General features: G+C 34.7%; 1 protein-coding gene and 1 long non-coding RNA gene across 5 annotated transcripts; one reads left to right on the top strand and one right to left on the bottom strand.

Moving 5' to 3' along the window:
• The first annotated feature begins 1,113 nt into the window (after positions 1–1,113).
• On the top strand, positions 1,114–14,806 carry LOC135770924 (uncharacterized). Of its 4 annotated transcripts, XM_065280880.2 has the most exons (6): positions 1,114–1,423; positions 6,243–7,283; positions 7,375–7,530; positions 7,651–7,743; positions 8,040–8,112; positions 13,346–14,806. In XM_065280880.2, coding segments are annotated over exons 1-6 (1,425 nt in total). In that variant the 5' UTR covers positions 1,114–1,363; the 3' UTR covers positions 13,348–14,806. The 4 variants fall into 4 exon arrangements, with proteins under 4 accessions (XP_065136952.1, XP_065136930.1, XP_065136935.1 ...); XM_065280858.2 differs by lacking the exon at positions 13,346–14,806 and having other exon boundaries at positions 8,040–8,442; XM_065280863.2 differs by lacking the exons at positions 1,114–1,423; positions 13,346–14,806 and adding an exon at positions 6,030–6,152 and having other exon boundaries at positions 8,040–8,442.
• LOC135770944 (uncharacterized) lies at positions 8,824–11,499 on the bottom strand. The gene is made up of 5 exons (XR_010542810.1): positions 10,393–11,499; positions 9,947–10,043; positions 9,721–9,806; positions 9,526–9,640; positions 8,824–9,388 (listed from the first exon to the last, which is right to left on the bottom strand). It is a non-coding gene; the product is annotated as an uncharacterized lncRNA (long non-coding RNA).
• Positions 14,807–20,153: the final 5,347 nt, after the last annotated feature.

Here is a 20,153-nt window from a genome sequence, read left to right as displayed (position 1 = left end):
ACATTGGGAATATGCTTTTTGGTTGTCTCAGATGTTAATATATGTTAATTTAATAAACACTTTAATGCATGATACATTGAGGACACATTTTCTGTCATAAATGTTGATCAGATGACATTTAGAAATATCCTTATTTTGATCATGAAAATTCTGTCAGGGTTTTAGCAGGAGGATAAACCCAGAATGAACAATGAAGGACTTTATTAACAAAAAGGAAAAAAAACTCACGAGGAGGCAAAACATAACAAGGTAAACACAAAATCAACACTAAACTTTCACTAAATGAACAATCATTAAACATAACCTGAACTAGATCTCAACATACCAGACAAAGTACTCACAGTATGCACAAAACACCGTACAAGACAACAAACACAAGGACTTTAAATACGGAGAACTTCGCTCGTCTCTTTCAAAAGAGGCGTTTCTATATCTAGTTCTTAAACAAATATAATGTGAATGTACTTAAGGGATCGGGGAAAAAGTGACGAGACCCGGGAAATGGTTGGTCAGAATAAACTAATATTAAAACCACGTATCTGCCACATGAAACATTGCACTGTCGGACCCTGCCATGCTGAACTTAATTTAAATATAAAACAAGGATCTGATAGGATCCTGACAAATGATAGACTGCTGTATTGTTACTTTAAAAAAACTGTTTGAAAATAAAAAAAATTGTCCTAAAAGTACAGTAAAACGTTGCTCTCTTTACATTTACCATATTAACACCATAGTAATAAAAATATAACACTACATTGAAGTCAACAAATTACACTGAGGGAGTTAATTTTTAACAAATAAAAAAGATTTAACACTGATTAGTGTACATTTATAATTAGATTTTTAACTGTGCATAGACTCAGTGCTAACCTTTAACCATTTAACAATCAAGCTATGAAAACTAAACTTAACCGTTGACTGTTCACATTCTCATAACAATATCATGCTATTTATTTTTTTACAAATCATCCACAAGACCTTAAGTATTTATTTCTCTTGACAGATAAATGAAATATGATGAAAAACTAAAACATAGTTTTGTCATTGTTTAAATGTTTTACACTGTAAAAAGTGAACATGTGCAGTTGTTGACTTAGTGAGCTATTTTTACCTGATTCTACCTATAAAAGTAATTTTGTAGCTGAAATCTACTTAAAGCAAGTTTATGTAACGTAGAACAAGGGAATGCTGTTTAAACTTAATAGGGTACATTCAACCAACATACAATTTCAATTTCTAGAGCTTGGGATGGACACATTTAACACAGCCCAAGACATAGAGGGCGGTATAGAGTTGTGTCATCTACAAGACAACTTCTCTTAAGGACAGAAAATAAAAAGAACACCTGAGGACATTTGAAATGAGAAGCAGCTGGAAGTGGTGTTTGTCGTTTGGTACAACTCATTTAGCCAGCTTAAAAGTAAGTTGTGATTTTCCTTTTAATTTTAGTATAAAATACATTTATTAAGATTGTTAGTTGTTAGTTGTTAGATGTGATTGATACTTTACTTTTGTTGGCAAAATGCAACACACAAATCTGTTTTGTTGTCATCATGACACCAACATTTCAGTTTAAGAAATTATTTTGGGTGTCAAAGACAAAAACATGTAAATGGTCAAATTAAATGGGTCTTATTCACCAAGTATTTTATGCACAAGTGGGAGGTGTGTATGACTATTAATAGGGGTCATTGAGCTTGAACTGGTTTTTGCAATGGCACACTTACAGAGGTGGTACATTTATTTCGTTAACGTGCATCTACTTGAGTACAATTTTGGAAAATATGCACTCTTAAGAGTACATTTAAAAAAATGGTACTTTTACGCTTACTTAGGAAACTTTTTACTTGTAGTTCATTACACTGTGCAGCATTCCTTCGTTACTGTATTTTAATTAATTACGAAATGTGTATTTTATTTTAAAATTGCTGTCTCGTGTTTCTGGTTCATTCGCAAATTAATAACTCGTTTGAGTCGGTTTCTTTACTAAGCAAATGGGCCAAACGATTTGAATTGGTTCGCGAATCAGTTTGAATGAATTGTTTACATCACTGCCAAAACTGAATCGTCATATACGCACAAACTATTCGTCGTCTTACACAGTTAAACTCGCACAACCTCCAGAAATATTGTATACACGTGACTGAAACACAGAATGAAGAAAATCCATCCATGATTGATGTTTGATTCGCTGTATACTGTACTGTATGATGTAAGTGCTTCTCGCAGCACACACATGACATGAGATTCACAGCAAAAGACAATGTGAGTTTTGTCTAAAATCAGTTTTAAGTATTTTTAAGTTAAGTGTAAGCTTTCGATGTCCTCAGACCATTTTAGAAGATTCTCTGAGATAACTTTAATATGCAACACTCTACTTGTCTGATATTTAAGCTTCGCTACATCAACATTGAGACTACAGTTAATTTTATAGATATGCTTGTCTTTTCGGTATAAAATATTTTTTTAATCTCTACTGTTTGTGTATGTTGCAATTTTATACATGCTGTTTAAGTGTCCTTTATATGCATTGGCACAATACAGGTCAGGCAAAATTGCTATGTTTGCTGTGGAGTTAAGCAATGTCTAAACATTAAAAGGTGAACATGAGACAAAAGTACAGAATGTCACATTTATTTTGAATGTTTTAACATCCACAATATTCCAGCTCAATGACACAACACGTTTGTATTTTAATACTTCTAACTAATGTGGGCATATTGAGACCATTGGTTCAGAAGTGTTAAGTGATGATCTGTGTCCTGATACATTCATTGTTCACACATAAAAAGCAGAGAATGTGTATTATCAGTTTGATCCTTGAGTCTTGCATTTGGGTACAACACAAGTTACCATTTATGGTTGTTGTTCTTTGTTGGTAAAGCATGTATGTGTTGATTGAAACATAATCAAAGGTTAATAAAATGTGACATTCTATACTTCTGAATTACTGGTTCATCTTACCAATTTCTGGTCTCCACAGCAAACAGAAAAAATGGTCTTTACTGTCCTGAAACTTATGGAGGGCACTGTATATACTGTGTGTGTACAAACACGCACGCACGCACGCACACACACACGCACACACACACACACACACACACACACACACACACACACACACACACACACACACACACACACATATATATATATATATATATATATATTATACACGCACACATATGCACACACATATGCGCACACACACATACATACACATATATATATATATATATATATATATATACACACACACATATACAGTGCCCTCAAGTATATACAGTGCCCTCTAATTCCCCCCCCCCGCAAAAGTAACTAGTAACTTGCTTCATCAGTGTCTGACTCCAGTTCACACATGGAAGTGAACACACTATTCTCGTTGTCAGACATATTGCTGCTTATACCGTTGTTTAGTTACCCGAAGCAATGTGTAAATTTTAGCAGCATCTAGCGGTGTGGTTGCACATTGCAAAGTTAAGGTTAAATTGGGTATGATTATTGAACGTTTAGGCAATGTTGTTTCCAAAGCATTTAGTGTTGTACATAAAATAGTTTTATATTATTGTCTTTTAGGACATTAATGTGGACATGCAAAGCTTGTGATGCATCTTTTCAAAGAAGATCTGTTCTCCTAAAACACTACAGACTGGACCATAACCACCATGGAAGAAGTCATTTGTATGCATGCACAAATGTGAACTGCCCCTGCCGCTTTAAAACTTGGAATGCTTTAATAAGCCATTTATCAAGAGGCGGTCCAAAATTCTAATTTTCAAATATGTCATGGACAATATCAGGTGGAAATCCAGAGGTTACAGTTTTTCTGACAATATGCAACTTTTCTTCACACCACAGTAACTAGGCAATGACTTTTGTCTGATTGTTTCAAGGTGCTCTGCATGAATTTCCTTTGTTCTGGAACACAACGTACAACTTCTAACTTCTTGTGACTGTATGTCTGATTTTCAGCAGTACAAAACCTGCACACATGAGTTCCAGAAAAGTTCTCAACAAATCCTCCAATACCACGTGCAGCAAGATTATCAGCAACCACAAATTGAACTGTACCCTTTTAAAACCCAACTTACTAATGAAAACACCATGTTGCTCCAAGTTTACAAGATCATTTATCAGTGGCTCCAGCACCCTCTCGTACCCATAAGTCTTAACATCTTCAGATTTGATTAAAGCAGCCAAATAAATTGATGACAAAGATGACTGACAATATGAGGGTAAGCTTCCTAGAACCCAATTAACTCCACAAACTTTGTGTTTTTTCTTTGATGTCCCAAGATGATTGCACATTTCAAAATCATCCACATACAGTATCAAAGCAATAACTGAGGCTTCTGAAAGTAAAGGATTCCCTTTAAAATGTAGTCTATCACAAGATGATTTATACACTGGTGTTTCAGTGTGTAGTTCTGATGTTCCTTCTGTAAAGTTTATCACTTTATCCAAGATGGGTTGACAATTTAACACCTGCTGTAAAAATTTCAATAATGGTACATACTGGAATGTTTTGTTTTTCTTTGGGTCTAACACACATTCAGTTGGCTCAACCACATTAAAATGACTCAGATAGTAAGCCTTTCGTCTCCATGAAGTGGACAGTGGACCATTGTCTGCAATGAATCGGATTTGACTTACAAAGTGTTGACTTACAAACTCCTGCAGTACACTCTCCTCTATCTGGTAGCTGTGATGCTGAAAGACCTGACTAACTCAGTGAGCCAATTAAGTACCATAACTCACAGAGAAGATCATTAATAGCTGAGCAAGATACAAGATATATTTTCTAGCTTTAATAAAAGTGAAGCTAGGTTTACTTCAATGTCATTCAACTGGTCTTGAAAAAACACAAAGTTTGTGGAGTTTATTGGGTTCTAGGTAGCTTACCCTCATATTGTCAGTCCTCTTTGTCATCAATTTATTTGGCTGTTTTAATCAAATCAAAAGATGTTAAGAGTTATGGAATTCATGCAGAGCACCTTGAAACAATCAGACAAAAGTCATTGCCTAGTTACTGTGGTGTGAAGAAAAGTTGCATATTGTCAGAAAAAACTGTCATTTTTCAATGTAACCCCTGGATTTCCACCTGATATTGTCCATGACATATTTGAAGGAATTGTGCCAGTTGAAATTGCCCTGTGCCTGTCTGTACTTATCTCCAAGAAGTATTTCACTTTGGATGATCTAAATCAGTCAATACACAACTTTCCTTTTACGTGGACTGACAAAACAAATCTCCCTCATTCTATCCCTCTCAACTTTGCATAAAAAAACCTGTGGGTGGAAATGCTCATGAAAATTGGGCTTTGATAAGATTTTTGCCTCTGTTGATTGGCAGTAAGGTTCCCTATGAGGAACAAGCATGGCAGATCTTGACAGACTTGAAAGATATTGTAGACCTTGTTGTCACTCCAGTTCACACTGAAGATTCTATAGCATATCTTGATTTTAAGATCTCAGAACACAGAGTGAGATTTCAAGAGGTATTTCCAGATTCAACACTTCGGCCAAAGCACCATTACTTGGAGCACTATCCCCAACTTATTCGTCAGTTTGGTCCACTGGTGGCAGTTTGGACGATGCGTTTTGAATCCAAACATAGCTTCTTTAAGAGAGTTGTCAGACACACAAGCTGCTTTAAGAATGTGCTCCAGTCATTGTCAATGAAACATCAATTTCAGATAGCATATTATTTGCATGTGAGCTCTGTCCCCAAACAATCTTTTGAAGTTACAGATGTTTCTATACTACCACTTGATGTTCTAAATGAAAACATTGCCCAAGCACTGAAGCAAAAATATGTGCATATTGAAGATGCATGTTTGTCGAAAAATGTTACATACAATGGCCTAAATTACAAGACTGGAATGATTTTGGCACATGGCTCCCTAGCAGGACTCCCAGAGTTTTGTGAAATTGTCCAAATGGTTGTTGTGCTAGACGGATTATGTTTTATTGTCAGGAAGCTGAAGGCATGGTACTTTGAACACTACAGATCATTTGTCTTTGAAAAGTCTTTGAATTCAGAAGTGTTGCTTGTAGAGCCTCATGAATTAAGGGATGTGTACCCACTTGCAGATTACTGTGTTTCAGGGATGCATTTTACAACAGTTAAGAGATACATACATGGTTAGGTATGTAACCACTTGTATATAAGGAATTTGACTGATGTATTTCACTTCATTTAGTGACTATTATTAATGTTATGTCTTTTCTCTCTTTAGATTGTCACAATGGCTTGCACAAAGAACATAGGGCTTCGAGTACTTTTTGGAAAAGATGATGCACACAAAATGTTCCTTCCTAATGGCTTGCCTGCATCCCTGGATGATATGCTTGAGAAAGTAAAGATGACTTTTAATTTGAGAGGAAACATAAGGCTGCAGTACTTGGATGCTGATTTTGGTGAATTTGTTAATGTAACTGACATTTCTGAAATACAACATCTTGGGACCATAAAGGTAATTCAGCTACAGGATGAAATGTTTCCAGTGCAAGAATTAGGCTCTTCAGCCACCTCAGGATTGACCATGGAGATGGATGACGTTACATCTGAAATTTCATGCAATACAGAATGCAGCACAGAAAGCCCAAACATTTCACATCCTGAGTCTGTTTTGTCCAGAACCCATCCATGGCCAACAAATTTCCCAATCCCGTGCTTCTCATATGAGACTGAGCTTCAATTAGAAAGGGGAAATGCTGAATATCAAGCTAATAAGAAGGTGTTGACTGTTGGGTCGAAGATGAAAAGTGACATTCTACAAAAAGTGGCAGAACAAATCTACAAATTTAAAGCATATCCATTAGACACTGATTTTAGTGAGGTAGCAGAGGCGTTAGTGGAGAGACATCCTTGCCTAAAGGAGCCCGGTTCCTGTTGTGGATCCTATGGATGGAAGCAGAGGCTAAAATTTAAAATGGCCAACTACAGAACCATGCTGAAATTACATGGCTGTGCCGAAATTAATATTAATTCACTAAAAGCTAAAGGTAATGAAGATGCTCACCCATCTAAGAATATTAAAAGACCAAGACGAGCAGAGGCAAACTACTGTCCTAGTCTGCCAGTTGGTGAAACAAGAGAGAGCCTTGAAAAACTGCGGATAACTCTTTTGAATGAAGCGAAGAAAAAAAACAATGATAAAGTAATTCGTGAAATTATGGCAAAGACTTTTGCCTATAGGCGTTATGAAATCGTCACAGAACAGCCAAACATAGCAGATTTTATGAATAGATGGCCTACTCTGTTCCAGGAGAATGAGGTATTTTTTTTTGCACGTAAAGCTTATGTTTGATCTTACTGTAATTGCTATGTTGTCTAATGAGAACACACTTCTGTTTTTTATCTTTTAGATCAATGCAGAATTTCTCCGCATCACAACAGTCCCCCTTCAGATTCGATTCTTTGCAGAATTAGACAGACTTTCCACAAATCTTGTAAAAGTTATCAAAGGCAGAGGTGGAGCCATTCGTTCCAAAACTAGCCAATATGTGTTGGCATTTGATGAGGTACACTAAACTTCACAGTTCAGTTTTTGTTGTATTCACAGCCTGCTTTAGTTTACATTTTTGCTGCACTCCCTTTATTTATTGGTATTTACTGCTGATAAGTCTTTAAATAATTTTCAGACTAGTGACATAAATATAAGGAGAGAGTGTATCCTTAGATCCATCATTCTCTACCTTGGTGAGGATGACAAAAACCTGATAAAAGACTACATGGTAAGGACAATTAATATAAATATTGATGATGGCCACTGTTCTGTGCTAATATGGTAATTTGTTTGTAGAATATTTTAAGCATTTTAGAGACATTTTAAATGTATAACATTTTCAATTACAGTTACATCATTTTTAATATGTGCTTTAACATTAGAAATGCTTAAAATGTCGAAGTCCTGTTGTGTAGCTGAAGTGTTTAACCATTTTTTTGTGTGTGTGTGTGGCACTGGTTTGTGCAGGTACAATTTTAAATTATTATAATGTGTGGTGTACCCTTTTTTTAATTTCTTTTGCAGGATATACAAGATGAGCAGGAATCAGATGACCTCTCTAAACAGACAATGGCCATCTTTGTGAAACGAAAACCATGTGAGAGACCCTTTGAAATGCCAGATGACGTGGGAATCGTCATAGAAGGAAATGTGGTGTTGAATAATTTAAAATCAGTTGCATCTTGCTTTTCTTTTCTTTTTGGCCTAATGTATTGTTTAAACCTCAGCTACCCACGAGATTTAAAATACACATTTGAGATGATACAAAAGTTATTTATGGACCTTGAAGGTCAGAAAAAGTCCAGCAAGGTGCACAATCTTTATGTGAAGTTGCTACAAACAGAGTAAGCATTTGGGTGGGAGGACAAGTAATTTATTATTATTATTTGGCTGAAATATTTTTGATATCAAGGACCGATGGTTTAACATTATGTAGCATCTACACAGCAAAATCACTGGTGTTAAAATAACACCCAGGGTGTCAAATTTAACACTTGAAAAGTGTGTATATGTGTCCACACTACACTGTGTTAATTTAGTCAAAAGTGTAGTGTTAATTTAACAACACTCATTATATGTTAATTTAACACTCAATATTGTTAAATTTTACACTTTGTTCAACACTATTCATTGTTGTTTCCACACTACACTGGTGTTGGCACAGAAATACAGTGTTAAAAATTAACACTCCTAATTTAAGGTCAACACCAGTGTAATGTGAATTCAACAATGTTAAGTGTTAAAATACTGATTAATAGCCACTTTTGTTGCTAATGGGTTGTTTCTATAAAAGACAAATGACAAGAAATATTGCAAAACCTCTTTTTATTAAAGTACATCACATTTAATATTTACATTGATACACACAACACTTTGCATTTAATACTGCTTATTTAAATACCTCAGCTACAATTAAAAAACATAATACAGTATGGAATAATGTAAGTTATCTTATACCACAGCGCAGTGACATGAAAACCACTTATTATAAGGTCTTTAATATATCAAATGAGAGTTTAAAAAAAATTAGCCACCCTACTCAAAACTTGAACATTAAAATACACTGCAATTACCTTACTGGCAGGCAGAAATGCTTATCCTTCACAATACTAAAGATTTTTCCATAACAAAACAGACATTTCAATTCAAAAGACGTTTCATTTTTCTTAAATACGTTCCAACCTGGTATTTAGTTCTGTAGTTGTTTTACTCATGATGTAGTGGAAGGCTGCATCAGTGGTCTTCATCATGGAGGGAATGGCGTTTTGGTCCAGAATGATGCAAAAATTCTGGATGCAACTTCTGTTCCCAACGCAGTGCAGGCAGGGCTGTGCTGATTCATCCCCCTCAAAGCATGGATTGATGCTCATCACCTAAGTGTTTTAAAAGAGTGTATTTGATGAATGTATTTGATGTGTATTTATGAAGTTGTATGCATTTACATGGGGTGAACAATGCAAGCAAACTAACTGCTGAATAAATAACTAGAACAAAATACTAAAAAACTTACACAGCACAATCAGTAGCTTCAGTTGCACATCGACCCTCTCCAGTCTTTCTTCCTTTCACAAATGAAGGCAAGAGGTGAATGAGCCAGGGAAGAGCTGCCACATCACTGTCCCGTCCTAGCAAAACAGAATTTAAACACCATGAGTATTCAGTTAAACTTTAAAACTGTAAAAGTAGCAAACCCATGTACACTTACCATATTTAAACTCCTGTTGACCAGACAGAGGGTCATCCATATTGTTGTATGTTGGCTATTTTGCAATACATCGCCTCAGCATATTTCTGCAGATTTTCAAAGACAAAAAGAGTCAAGAAAATACCAAAAAGGGTGCAGTTTTAACCGTTATTTGAATCAAAATCATCTCAGTATAATAAATCATGTTAGAGACAGTGTACAGTACAAATGTACTGTGTGTACTCACATAACTAGTTGGTAAGCTCTTATCCTCCAAACTGGGTTAAGGAATAACAGTTCCAGAATTCATGGTATGCCATATTCAAATATAGTCTGGTAGGGTCCTATCACAAAAATGACAATAAAGACTCTGAAAACTCAACATTCTTTTTATATTAAAAACAGCACTCAAGACAATATGAATCTTCATTTATACATTTTCAAAATAGTAATCAATTTGATTGCTATTTAATATGACATCAATAGCAAAACGATGTATGAGAAGATAATACATTTTTATTAAAGTTGGCAGCAGGTCATGTGAGTTTCTTTCCAGATTAATAATAATAATAATAATAATAATAATAATAATAATAATAATAATATGTACAAAACTACATATACTAAAAAGATTGGTTAACTGTTCAGTTATGTCAAATAAAATGATTTATATGTATAAATATATAAACTTACCTTCTGTAATGAATTTATATAAGTATTAGCAGTCGTTTCTCATTGGAAGTCATCCATGTCAGGTCTTCTTTAATAAACTGCCCTAAAAACAGCATCTCTTCTGAATGATTTGAAGCACTCCGTGTGAACTTTCACCAAACTAGCATCTTTAATGACAGAAAAAAAACAAACGTTCACGTTAGCCTTACACGTTTTACACTTTTGTATGTATTTGCCATTTGCATCTGTCTGACATCTAGCGCCACGAAAAGCTTACAACACACAATGCATCCAATCCAGCAATCTGTGCATACAAATGATGATATATTGTGAGGTTTTGGAAAAATTAATTGTTGGTTTGGCGATATTTCCCCTGTTTGCATACATCTTAGAAAAACACATGACGTTGCGGTTTTCTCCGTGTTTTTCAGTAATTTGAATAATTAACCGATATCCGTGCACTCACGTGCATGTAAACGACCTCGTTAACTCACGGTATCTAGCCTATATGATTACCTCATAACGAGCATCATATGGTGAATAAACGAGCTTTCATTTAACTTCATAACGTTACCTTCAATTTGTAGTGCATGTCGCGTTTTATCATGGTTCAATTCTTTCGTTCATATCTCCTGTTAATATTATCCTTCTTGGTTTTAAACTTTTAGCTAGCAGTTTAACTTTATACTAAACTAACAAGGGAACAACGTAACACAAGGTAGCTCTGATTAAACTGAACCAAATAACGAACAAAGGGGAAATAAAATGGGAAAAATATCTTATTTAGGTTTTTTGGCATATGGCTGCGTAGAGTCAGACAGAGAAATAACAGTTTAATTTAGCCAAACCATGTGAATATTATGAGACTGATTTACCTGATCTCTTCAGTCCTCCTGTGAAAGAAAATGGCGGTAAAATCCCTGACAGGATATGTTTAGTGGAGGCGTGGCTTGATTTACACCGCTCAGAGTGAAATCTGATAACACCCTTGTTTAACACTGACACTGTTGTGGATATAACACTGGCCTAGCAATGGCAGTGTTATTTTATTACCAGATAGTGTTAAAACAGCATCAACACTGTGTATTTAACACCATCCCTGAAAATTTAACACTGGTGATTTTGCTGTGTACACTGTTTTGGTTTGTCTGAAGTCTTTATTATCCAAGCTTTTCTTCTCTAGGTTGCTGATTAATTTTTATTTGTTGTGACTCAGCAAAGGAAAAAAGTGGCATTGACAAATTGATTATTAAAAACAAGAAGTTATCAGTTACATGAAGTTGTGATTCATTGTGTTTGTCTTACATTATATTTTAAATAAAACCAAGTGTTATGCGTATGGTGTCAAAATATAGTTATTAGGAGAGCCAGATCCACCTTTGAGGTTACCATGGTCTGAACCTCTGTTTTTCCAAGGTGTATGACAGAGATTCAGACCATTGGAATGAAATATGCAAGAAGATTAATATCCTAGGTTCACCACTGAACACTCTTAAAACTAATTTTGTCTTGTTAATTTATTTGAACTCAAAATCTACATGAAATGACACATTTGTTAAAATAACACAATGTGTTAAATAGGATAACCCAAAACAATGTGTTAGAATGAACACATCCTTTCTTAGACTGAAGAAACATCAGAGCCAGCTGCAAATTTCATGTATATTTGCCTTGACGAGTTCTGAGGTGCAATTTCTGGGCAATCATCTGGCTCGGTGCCACAGAGAACCGCATGATCTCTGCAAATACACACAAAAATTGCAGTTGGCTTAGATGTTTCTTCAGTCTAAGAAAGGATGTGTTCATTCTAACACATTGTTTTGGGTTATCCACAGAGAACAGCATGATCTCTGCAAATACACACAAAAATTGCAGTTGGCTTAGATGTTTCTTCAGTGGTGAACCTAGGATATTAGTTGTCTTGCATATATCTAATTGCCGTTGGCAGTCTTTGGTCAAATAGAATGTACTAGTTGTTTGACATCAGTCATAATTATTTGTCTGCAGAGTTTAATCATTTTATCCATGCACTATAGCTATATATATTTTCACTTCAATGTTAGCTTGGAGCACTGCCTGTGTACTTTTGATTGAATCTTTTTCCCTGTTACAAACTTTTTATATTTTTCAATAAAATGTTTTGTATCACATTTAATTTTAGTAAAAACATAAAGATAATCCGATTAGATGCCCTTTAAAACATATAAATACATTAACAATAAATGAAAAAGCAGGATTTTGTTTTATCATATTTTGCTTTAGTGTAAATGTAAAATAAAGGTAATCCTGGATTGTATTGAAGTTTAACTATTAAGTGGTGTGATATTCAGGGAATATCAGGGTTCTATTTAACTGTATGTAAACCGAGCACCTTTGACCAATGATAAACTTTATTGCATGACATGTCCCCTACCTTTCGCCACGCCCATTCCGACCTGCAGCAAACCATAATTGAGTGTGACTGCCTCCTGCCCTAACTGCCAGGGCACAGCTGACCCTACTCAAGTAATCAGGGAGAAAGCGATATAAAGACCACAAGAAGCAGCAGGGACTGTTTACACGAGACAAGTTTCAACTGGAATCTGAAACAGTTATATTAATTTTTATGGAAAACAAGTTTGTGAAAACGGGTTTTAATGTAAAAGTTTTTAAAAAATATGTTGCTATCTTGCTATGTGCTCGGTGTAGACTACAAAAATGAATCTGTGAAAACTGTGACGGTGTGGGTGCGCTTGTTCGTGTTGACTGTGTTTTTATGCAGATGTAATGAGGCGTGCAGTCCATACTGTAGCTTGTAAGCACTAACGACGGGTCTGGCATACATTGTACAATGATAGTCGTTTTCGCGGATCCGTGTGATCAGATTTTTTTGCCAACATTTTTTGTCTATACAAAGAAAAAAATTGTAGTACAATGGTGTCGTATGAACGTATCAGTACAATAACCTGTCTAATGTGTGTTCCCCTTTTCCTAGGAAGCGACTTAATGCTGCGTTCCAGGCATGTTTTTGAGCATGTGAACTACGACTTCAAAACCACGACTCACGACTCTGAACTGGGAGTATGCGTTCCAGGCAGCCTGTAACCCGTGTTTTTACAACCTTCTACCTGTAAAAGTGCACTGGAACGGGAGTCAAATCCGTGACTTCCTACCCGTGAACTCGTATTAGATCGTTGTACTCCCAGTTCAGAGTCCTGAGTCGTGGTTTTGAAGTCATGATTTACGGGTTACAGGTTGCCTGGAACACAGCATAAGACCCAGGCTGAGCTGACATAACTATCCAGTACTGCACAAAGCAAGCGATTCCCCGAATTCACCAGGATGCCCAAAATCACGAGGCACCCACAAAGCCCAGGAGGACAACTCAGCCCCTCACTGCCCCCCATTCCCTTCACTATTGTTAATAAAATGCCCCACTTTTGCATTTAAGCATATGTCTGTGTCCTACCTCCTTACTGCCCTGCTAAAATAAAAACTGATTAAAGTGCTTTTTAAAGAATGTATTGGAAGCTGTAAATGAGATTTCACTTTGTAACATAATTTCTGTACTAAAGTAAAAATTATTTTTATGCTATGCATAACGTTACATAAGAGTGAAAACATATTTTAATTTTATTAAATAAATTACCTTGCATCAAAGTAAAATATTGATTTGAGGTTATGCTACATATGATGTTACATAAAAATGAAACTATATTTTGATTTTATAAAAGAAATTACCTTACATGAAAGTAAAAACGTGATTTGAAGTTATGCTACACATGAATTTACATCAAAATGAAACTGTATTTTGACCTTATAAAAGAAATTACCTTATATGAAAGTAAAAACTTGATTTGAAGTTAAGCAACACATGAATTTGCATCAAAATGAAACAGGATATTTGCATTATAAAATAAATGACCTTACATCAAAGAAAAAAGATAATTTCAAGTTATGCTACATATGAAGTAACAACAAAATGAAACTATATTTTGACCTTATAAAATAAATTACTTTACATCAAAGTGAAAACATGTTTTGAAGTTATGCTACACATGAAATTACATTAAAGTCACACTGATATTTGCCTCTATACAACACATGAGGTCACATCAATGCAAAATTGGGATTGCAGGTAATACAAAATATGAAGTGACAGCAGACTTAAATTTAGATTTCAACTAATATAACATACATATTTACATCAAAGTGGAAATAAAGTTTCAATGTGTTAGACAAAATAGGTAATGTCAAACTTGCAATCTGATTTAAAATCGCAGGACAAACAAAGTTACAGCCAATGACAGTTTTGCCTTAGTAAAACCTTGGCATTTCGGGTTGGTTGAATTGAGTTATTCTCAGTCATCTAAAATGAGATATTAACTTCAACAAACTCAGTTAATGCAGATGTTACCAAATGAAGTACAATTTCTAAGTTGATCTGACAAAACATTTTTTACAGTGTAGTAAGCGCCAACGTACCTGTTAGATTGAGAAGTACAGCTAGAGTAACAGACCAAACTGTGTTCAACTTCATTCTCATGTTCTGAAGGTGTAGTTTGTAGACTCCTCTATATTGACTTATACATTTTATAAAAGAATTTTGTCACCACCCACTTTTTGTTCCTTTTGAGACCAGCAGTGAATGACATGAAAAGCTACAATAGTCTTTGAGTCTTAGAATTTAATATCAATTGATTGTTTTTTAACACTAGAGCTTAAAAGATTAGAGTCACCTGTCCACTTCCTATTATTTTTTATATACATGATGAATGATAGTACCCTCCTTAACATGAGATAACACAAAAGAAACTATGTTGTGACTAAAAAGGCTAGGCTTTAAGAAAAACATGACACCAAACCATTGATGATATAATAAAACAAGTTTATTTGTAAAGCCAACAGTTTCTGGGATAATTTGCAACTCTAACTCCAATAAATTTCTATTTACTTATTAGACACTGTTTATAACCCAGGTGAAAAAAGTGCACTATCCCTTTAGGTTACACTTTACTTGAGCGGGTGTTCATAAGACATCTTTATAATCATGACATGACACATGTCATGAACATGAAGGAGATTTTATGCACATTTGTGACAACTCTCATTAAGTGACATTCAATCAATTACATCATTTTCAATGCAGAGAGGACATTGTTTGAGATGTCTTTGCTGTGACAACTTGACATTATCAAGACAACATAACTTTATCATTAATTTTTAGGCATCATAATTTAGGCGCTGCCACTAAAAATGCTCAGTCTCCTCTGTTCTTACTCCTAGACAGTATGGACATGTAGCATAGTCATTTAGTGTTAATTCAAATTTTTAATAAACAGACACATAAAAAAAGCTTTATGTATGAGCACAATACATAAAAGCTGACAACTAACACAACTGTTCTTCCTCACACAGAGGGTTCTAAAATATTTAAATTTAAAATTAATAACAAAAAAATCAATTCATTTACGTTTTTGCAGCAATATGGACTAAACGCTGCATGGCTTAACCATTATACTGTTTTCATTTAATTTTAGATGAATATGTCTCCAAATGCACTAAATATAATTTTATCAATTTTATTTGATTTGATCTGGATTTGATTACCACTGTAAGGCTCAAGGGAAGGAGCCCAACCAAATACGGCAACAAGTGGATCAGCGGGAAAATCTGTCTTAAGTACGCTGGAGTAAAAACTAAACACTTCACACCAGAATTTACTTAATTTGAGGCAGAACCAAAATAAATTGGCCAGTGTACCTTCATTGGACTTGCATTTGATACACAGAGAAGATACCGATGGATATATAGAATGTAGCTTGGTACGGGTGTACAGTGCAATCTATGGACAACTTTATATTGTATCAGCTGTAAATTAGAGCTGATAGAGCAAGAACTAATGCCTTGGAGAACCTCGGCCCAGGTGTCTTCTGAAATATTTATACCTAGGTCATTTTCCTATGACATTTTCAAAAATTGCGTAGAAGGAGTCCTAGAATTAACAAAATATTCAACCAACCTAGAGATCAGCCCCTTTGTGTCAAGATCAAAAGTTAAACAGAAATAGAGGTGTTCAGGGGGTTTGTACACTGTAAAAAATTGCTGTTAAAAAACAGCCAAATTTAACAGTATGATTCTGTTTTTTAACAAAAACAGAAGTATACTGTTAAATTCTGCATTCTGTAAAAAAACAGTTTTCAGAATAATGTGAATTTACGGCCCTGAGAGTCCACCGTTAAAGACTGCGTCCCAAATCACACCATACACCCTCATTCACTATTCCCTACATTAGTGTCCTAATGATCCACCTAAAATCAAGTCAATGAGTTCAGATACTGAAGCATTAATGATGGACACCTGCTGCTAATAAACAGAATCACTAAAGAAAAGACAAATAAAAAAAGAGAAGAGATGAGCAGAAACACTTACAGACACAAAGACTTAGATGAACATCAACTGAAAATAACACAACACATTAAATCTCTCCATATATCACCAGAGGAGAATTAAACATTTACACAAACACCATTACCATCTTCACTTATAAACCACTTTGACTTTATTTCTGTTATACATCTACAACAGTTCTTACTGAGAACAAACAGGTGTTTACTAGACTTTACAAGCATTTTCTTTAAAGTCACCATTATTGTGATCACTGTTTTCATTAGTTGGGCTCTTGACTTGGTTTACAGTCTGGTTGCTGTAACTGTGTCTTTATGATGCATGTTTGTTATGGCAAAGAAAACCAAGAGATGATAGACACTTGTGAGGTTGGATGTCTGATTATTGATCAGTAGTTTGTCTTACCAGCCTTATGAAGCTGAATCATAAAAATTAGTAGTTTTTAGGAATGTTTATGAATAAGTATATACATATTTGAATCATTACATGAATTATTAGTATAACCGTAATCTGAAATCTTGACAGAGTTGCCTACAAATGGATTTTTGCAAACTTGAAGCCAATCCTCAGATGACACTCACAGACATCAAGAATCAGCCTACGATTCTCAACTAGGGTGACAAAAGAAAATGGAAAAACAGTTCATCGGCTTAATGAGTTTTGTACTATGCTGATACCCAGCATGCATTGCAGCATGAAGCTTTTCATTTGATAGTCACCATTGTTGAGATTCATAGCCTGATTCTTGATGTCTGTGTGTGTAGTTTGCTTGTGTTTTTTAATTTCATTTAATCCCAATGTTTTTAAGATTCCTCTGGCTACCTCAACACTCAGTTTCTGTCACATTATAAGACTACTATAAGGGGTTGCCACCCATCTAATCAGTAATGAGCTTTTGTATAAATCAGTAAATTACTTTTGACTCATGAGACTTACACCATAACAGTCATTAGTTAGTGATAATACTTTATTTATACTTTTTTGCCATATTCAATGTCTTTCAAATCACATTGATAAGCATGAATAAATATAACACCAAAGGGCAAACCCAAGGATCAAGAGTCCTACTAAAATAAACACTGATCACGAGAATGGTAACTATTATTTAGGGATTAGACTATTAGACTAGAGCTGTCCAAACTCCAAACAACTTGCACTGACATATTTTAAAATACATCAGTGCCCTTTGTTTCGCCTGAAAATGCACAAGTAATGTTTTTAGTTAGGCATGTTTGTTAAAACTTGTTAAATTTCCTAATTAAACTATTCCTGGTTTAAGATAATACCTGTTTAGGAAACCACACCTTATAATTTATTTCTCAGTAAGAGCTAATGTACATATAATATAAAATCTAACTGGTTTGTAATAAATGAAGATGGTAATGCTGTTTGTGGAGTTGTTTGATGATCTTCTTGTGAGATCTTAGGAAATCTGAGTAAGTCTGAGTCTCATCTAAGTCTGTAAGTTGAGTTTCTGCTTGTTTTCTCTTTTATTCGGTTTATGTTCATCTTTTATTCAGTGATTGTGTTTGTTAACAGCAGCTGTTCATCATTAATCACTCAATCATCATTTCATTATCTCATTAACTTCAACATTGGCTCTGTTTCTTTTACTCTTTGTAGTGTGGACACATTAAGCAGTGTTCTTTTGACACCAAGGATTTTGCGATGGGGTTTAAAGGGTTAAATGTGTAAGATATAAAAACACAGAATGCTAATGTTTTTTAACAGTCCGAAGGAGACCGTAAAAAAACATTATCTTGCTGGCAACCAAGCTGCCAGTTGATTACTGTTATTTAACAGAATGTGCTGTTAAAAAACAGAAAACTTAACAGTCAAATTTGCATACAGAAATATGTTAATTTCACACAGATATTAGAGAAAAGTCCTTGTATTTTGTTTTTTAAATCATGTGAACTTAAAAACTGTTCAGGGGATTTACACAAGATGATAATGTGAGAGATCTCTTAGTGTTTAATGTTTTGTTTTGTTAGGATTTGACTCAGTTGTTGGGTTACCATTGTGCTGAAGAGTAGTGTGATTGTTTAGGTTAAGGATGGGCAGTAGATCATTGATGTTATGCTGCCTGTTGTTTTATTTTAAAGCAGTAACTGTGTAGTTTGCTCATGGTGAACTACATGAGATTTGTGTGAAAGTTTAAATGTTTGCAGTTCAATTTTAGAAGTAATATTTGTGTTCATTGGACTCAAATGAATTAAGTTCATAATACTAACACCACCATATAAATATATATTTATAAACTTGAATGGATCCTGCAATTGGTGTCCTAAATTAAATGAGTTGCTTTCAGGGCATTATAACATTAACATACTGTTAAAATAGGAGAGCTGTAAATTAACGGAAGTAGAACTGTATTTTAACAGAGGAAGAACTGTAAAATAACATTATCTTGCTGGCAACCAAGCTGCCAGTTGATTACTGTTATTTAACGGCACAATTTTTTAGAGTGTAAATTTCAAAATTAGAGATATTACTTTTAACATAATTCCGTACTTGTAAATATCAAAAAAAATGAGAGGGAGGTAATCCATACTTTTGTCTCAGTTGGGCAAAAGAAACAAATATATTATCTACATATAAATCTCCTACAGATTTAATTTCCTTTTTCCTTCCATACTGAAAAGATTTTATCCATCTGGGAGGGGGGAAATGCGTGATTGCAAGCTATAGGAGTAAGGGAACATATCTGAGGGAACTTTCTAATTTGGTACCAAATCTTGAGGGAACTCATACCCATGGGGTTTAATTTCTTATGCCTTCCAATCAGTCTGGTATATTTGTAAAGAGTAAAGCAGGAAGAGAGGAATCTTGGATATCCCGTTCAATAGCAAGCCAAGCAGGAATAGCGGCATTCCATTCCCCAGGGTACGCGCTTCGTCAATACATTAAGGCCCTCATGTTAGCTGCCCAATAGTAATTTTGAAAACAGGGAAGGCCCAACCCTCCTACATCTTTTGTTTTACAGATATGAGTTTTAGATATACGATGGGTTCGGTATCCCCAAAAAATGGCATGATCACCACTATCGAGAGTTAAAAAAAATAACTGTGTTAGAAAAAATTGGGACGTTTTGAAACAGATAAAAGGAATCTAGGTAAAGTCACCATTTTAATTGCGTTAATACGGCCAATCATTGTTAAAGGGACTACTCGCCAAATCTCTATATTACTCTTTAGTTTATCTATTATAGGTTTGTAATTTTTTCAAATAAATTTTCATAATGTATGGACACTGTAATACCAAGATATTTGAATTCACTTACAGTTCTGAATGGGAGATTGTTCATAAAATTTGAGCCTAAAGTATCGTATAATGGCATAAATTCACTTTTCTGCCAATTGACCATATAGCGCTCCAAATTCTCTGATAAGGTC

Source organism: Paramisgurnus dabryanus, chromosome 3 (assembly GCF_030506205.2).
Source record: "Paramisgurnus dabryanus chromosome 3, PD_genome_1.1, whole genome shotgun sequence".
Classification (NCBI taxonomy): domain Eukaryota; kingdom Metazoa; phylum Chordata; class Actinopteri; order Cypriniformes; family Cobitidae; genus Paramisgurnus; species Paramisgurnus dabryanus.
This window is presented reverse-complemented; position numbering and strand designations above follow the sequence as displayed.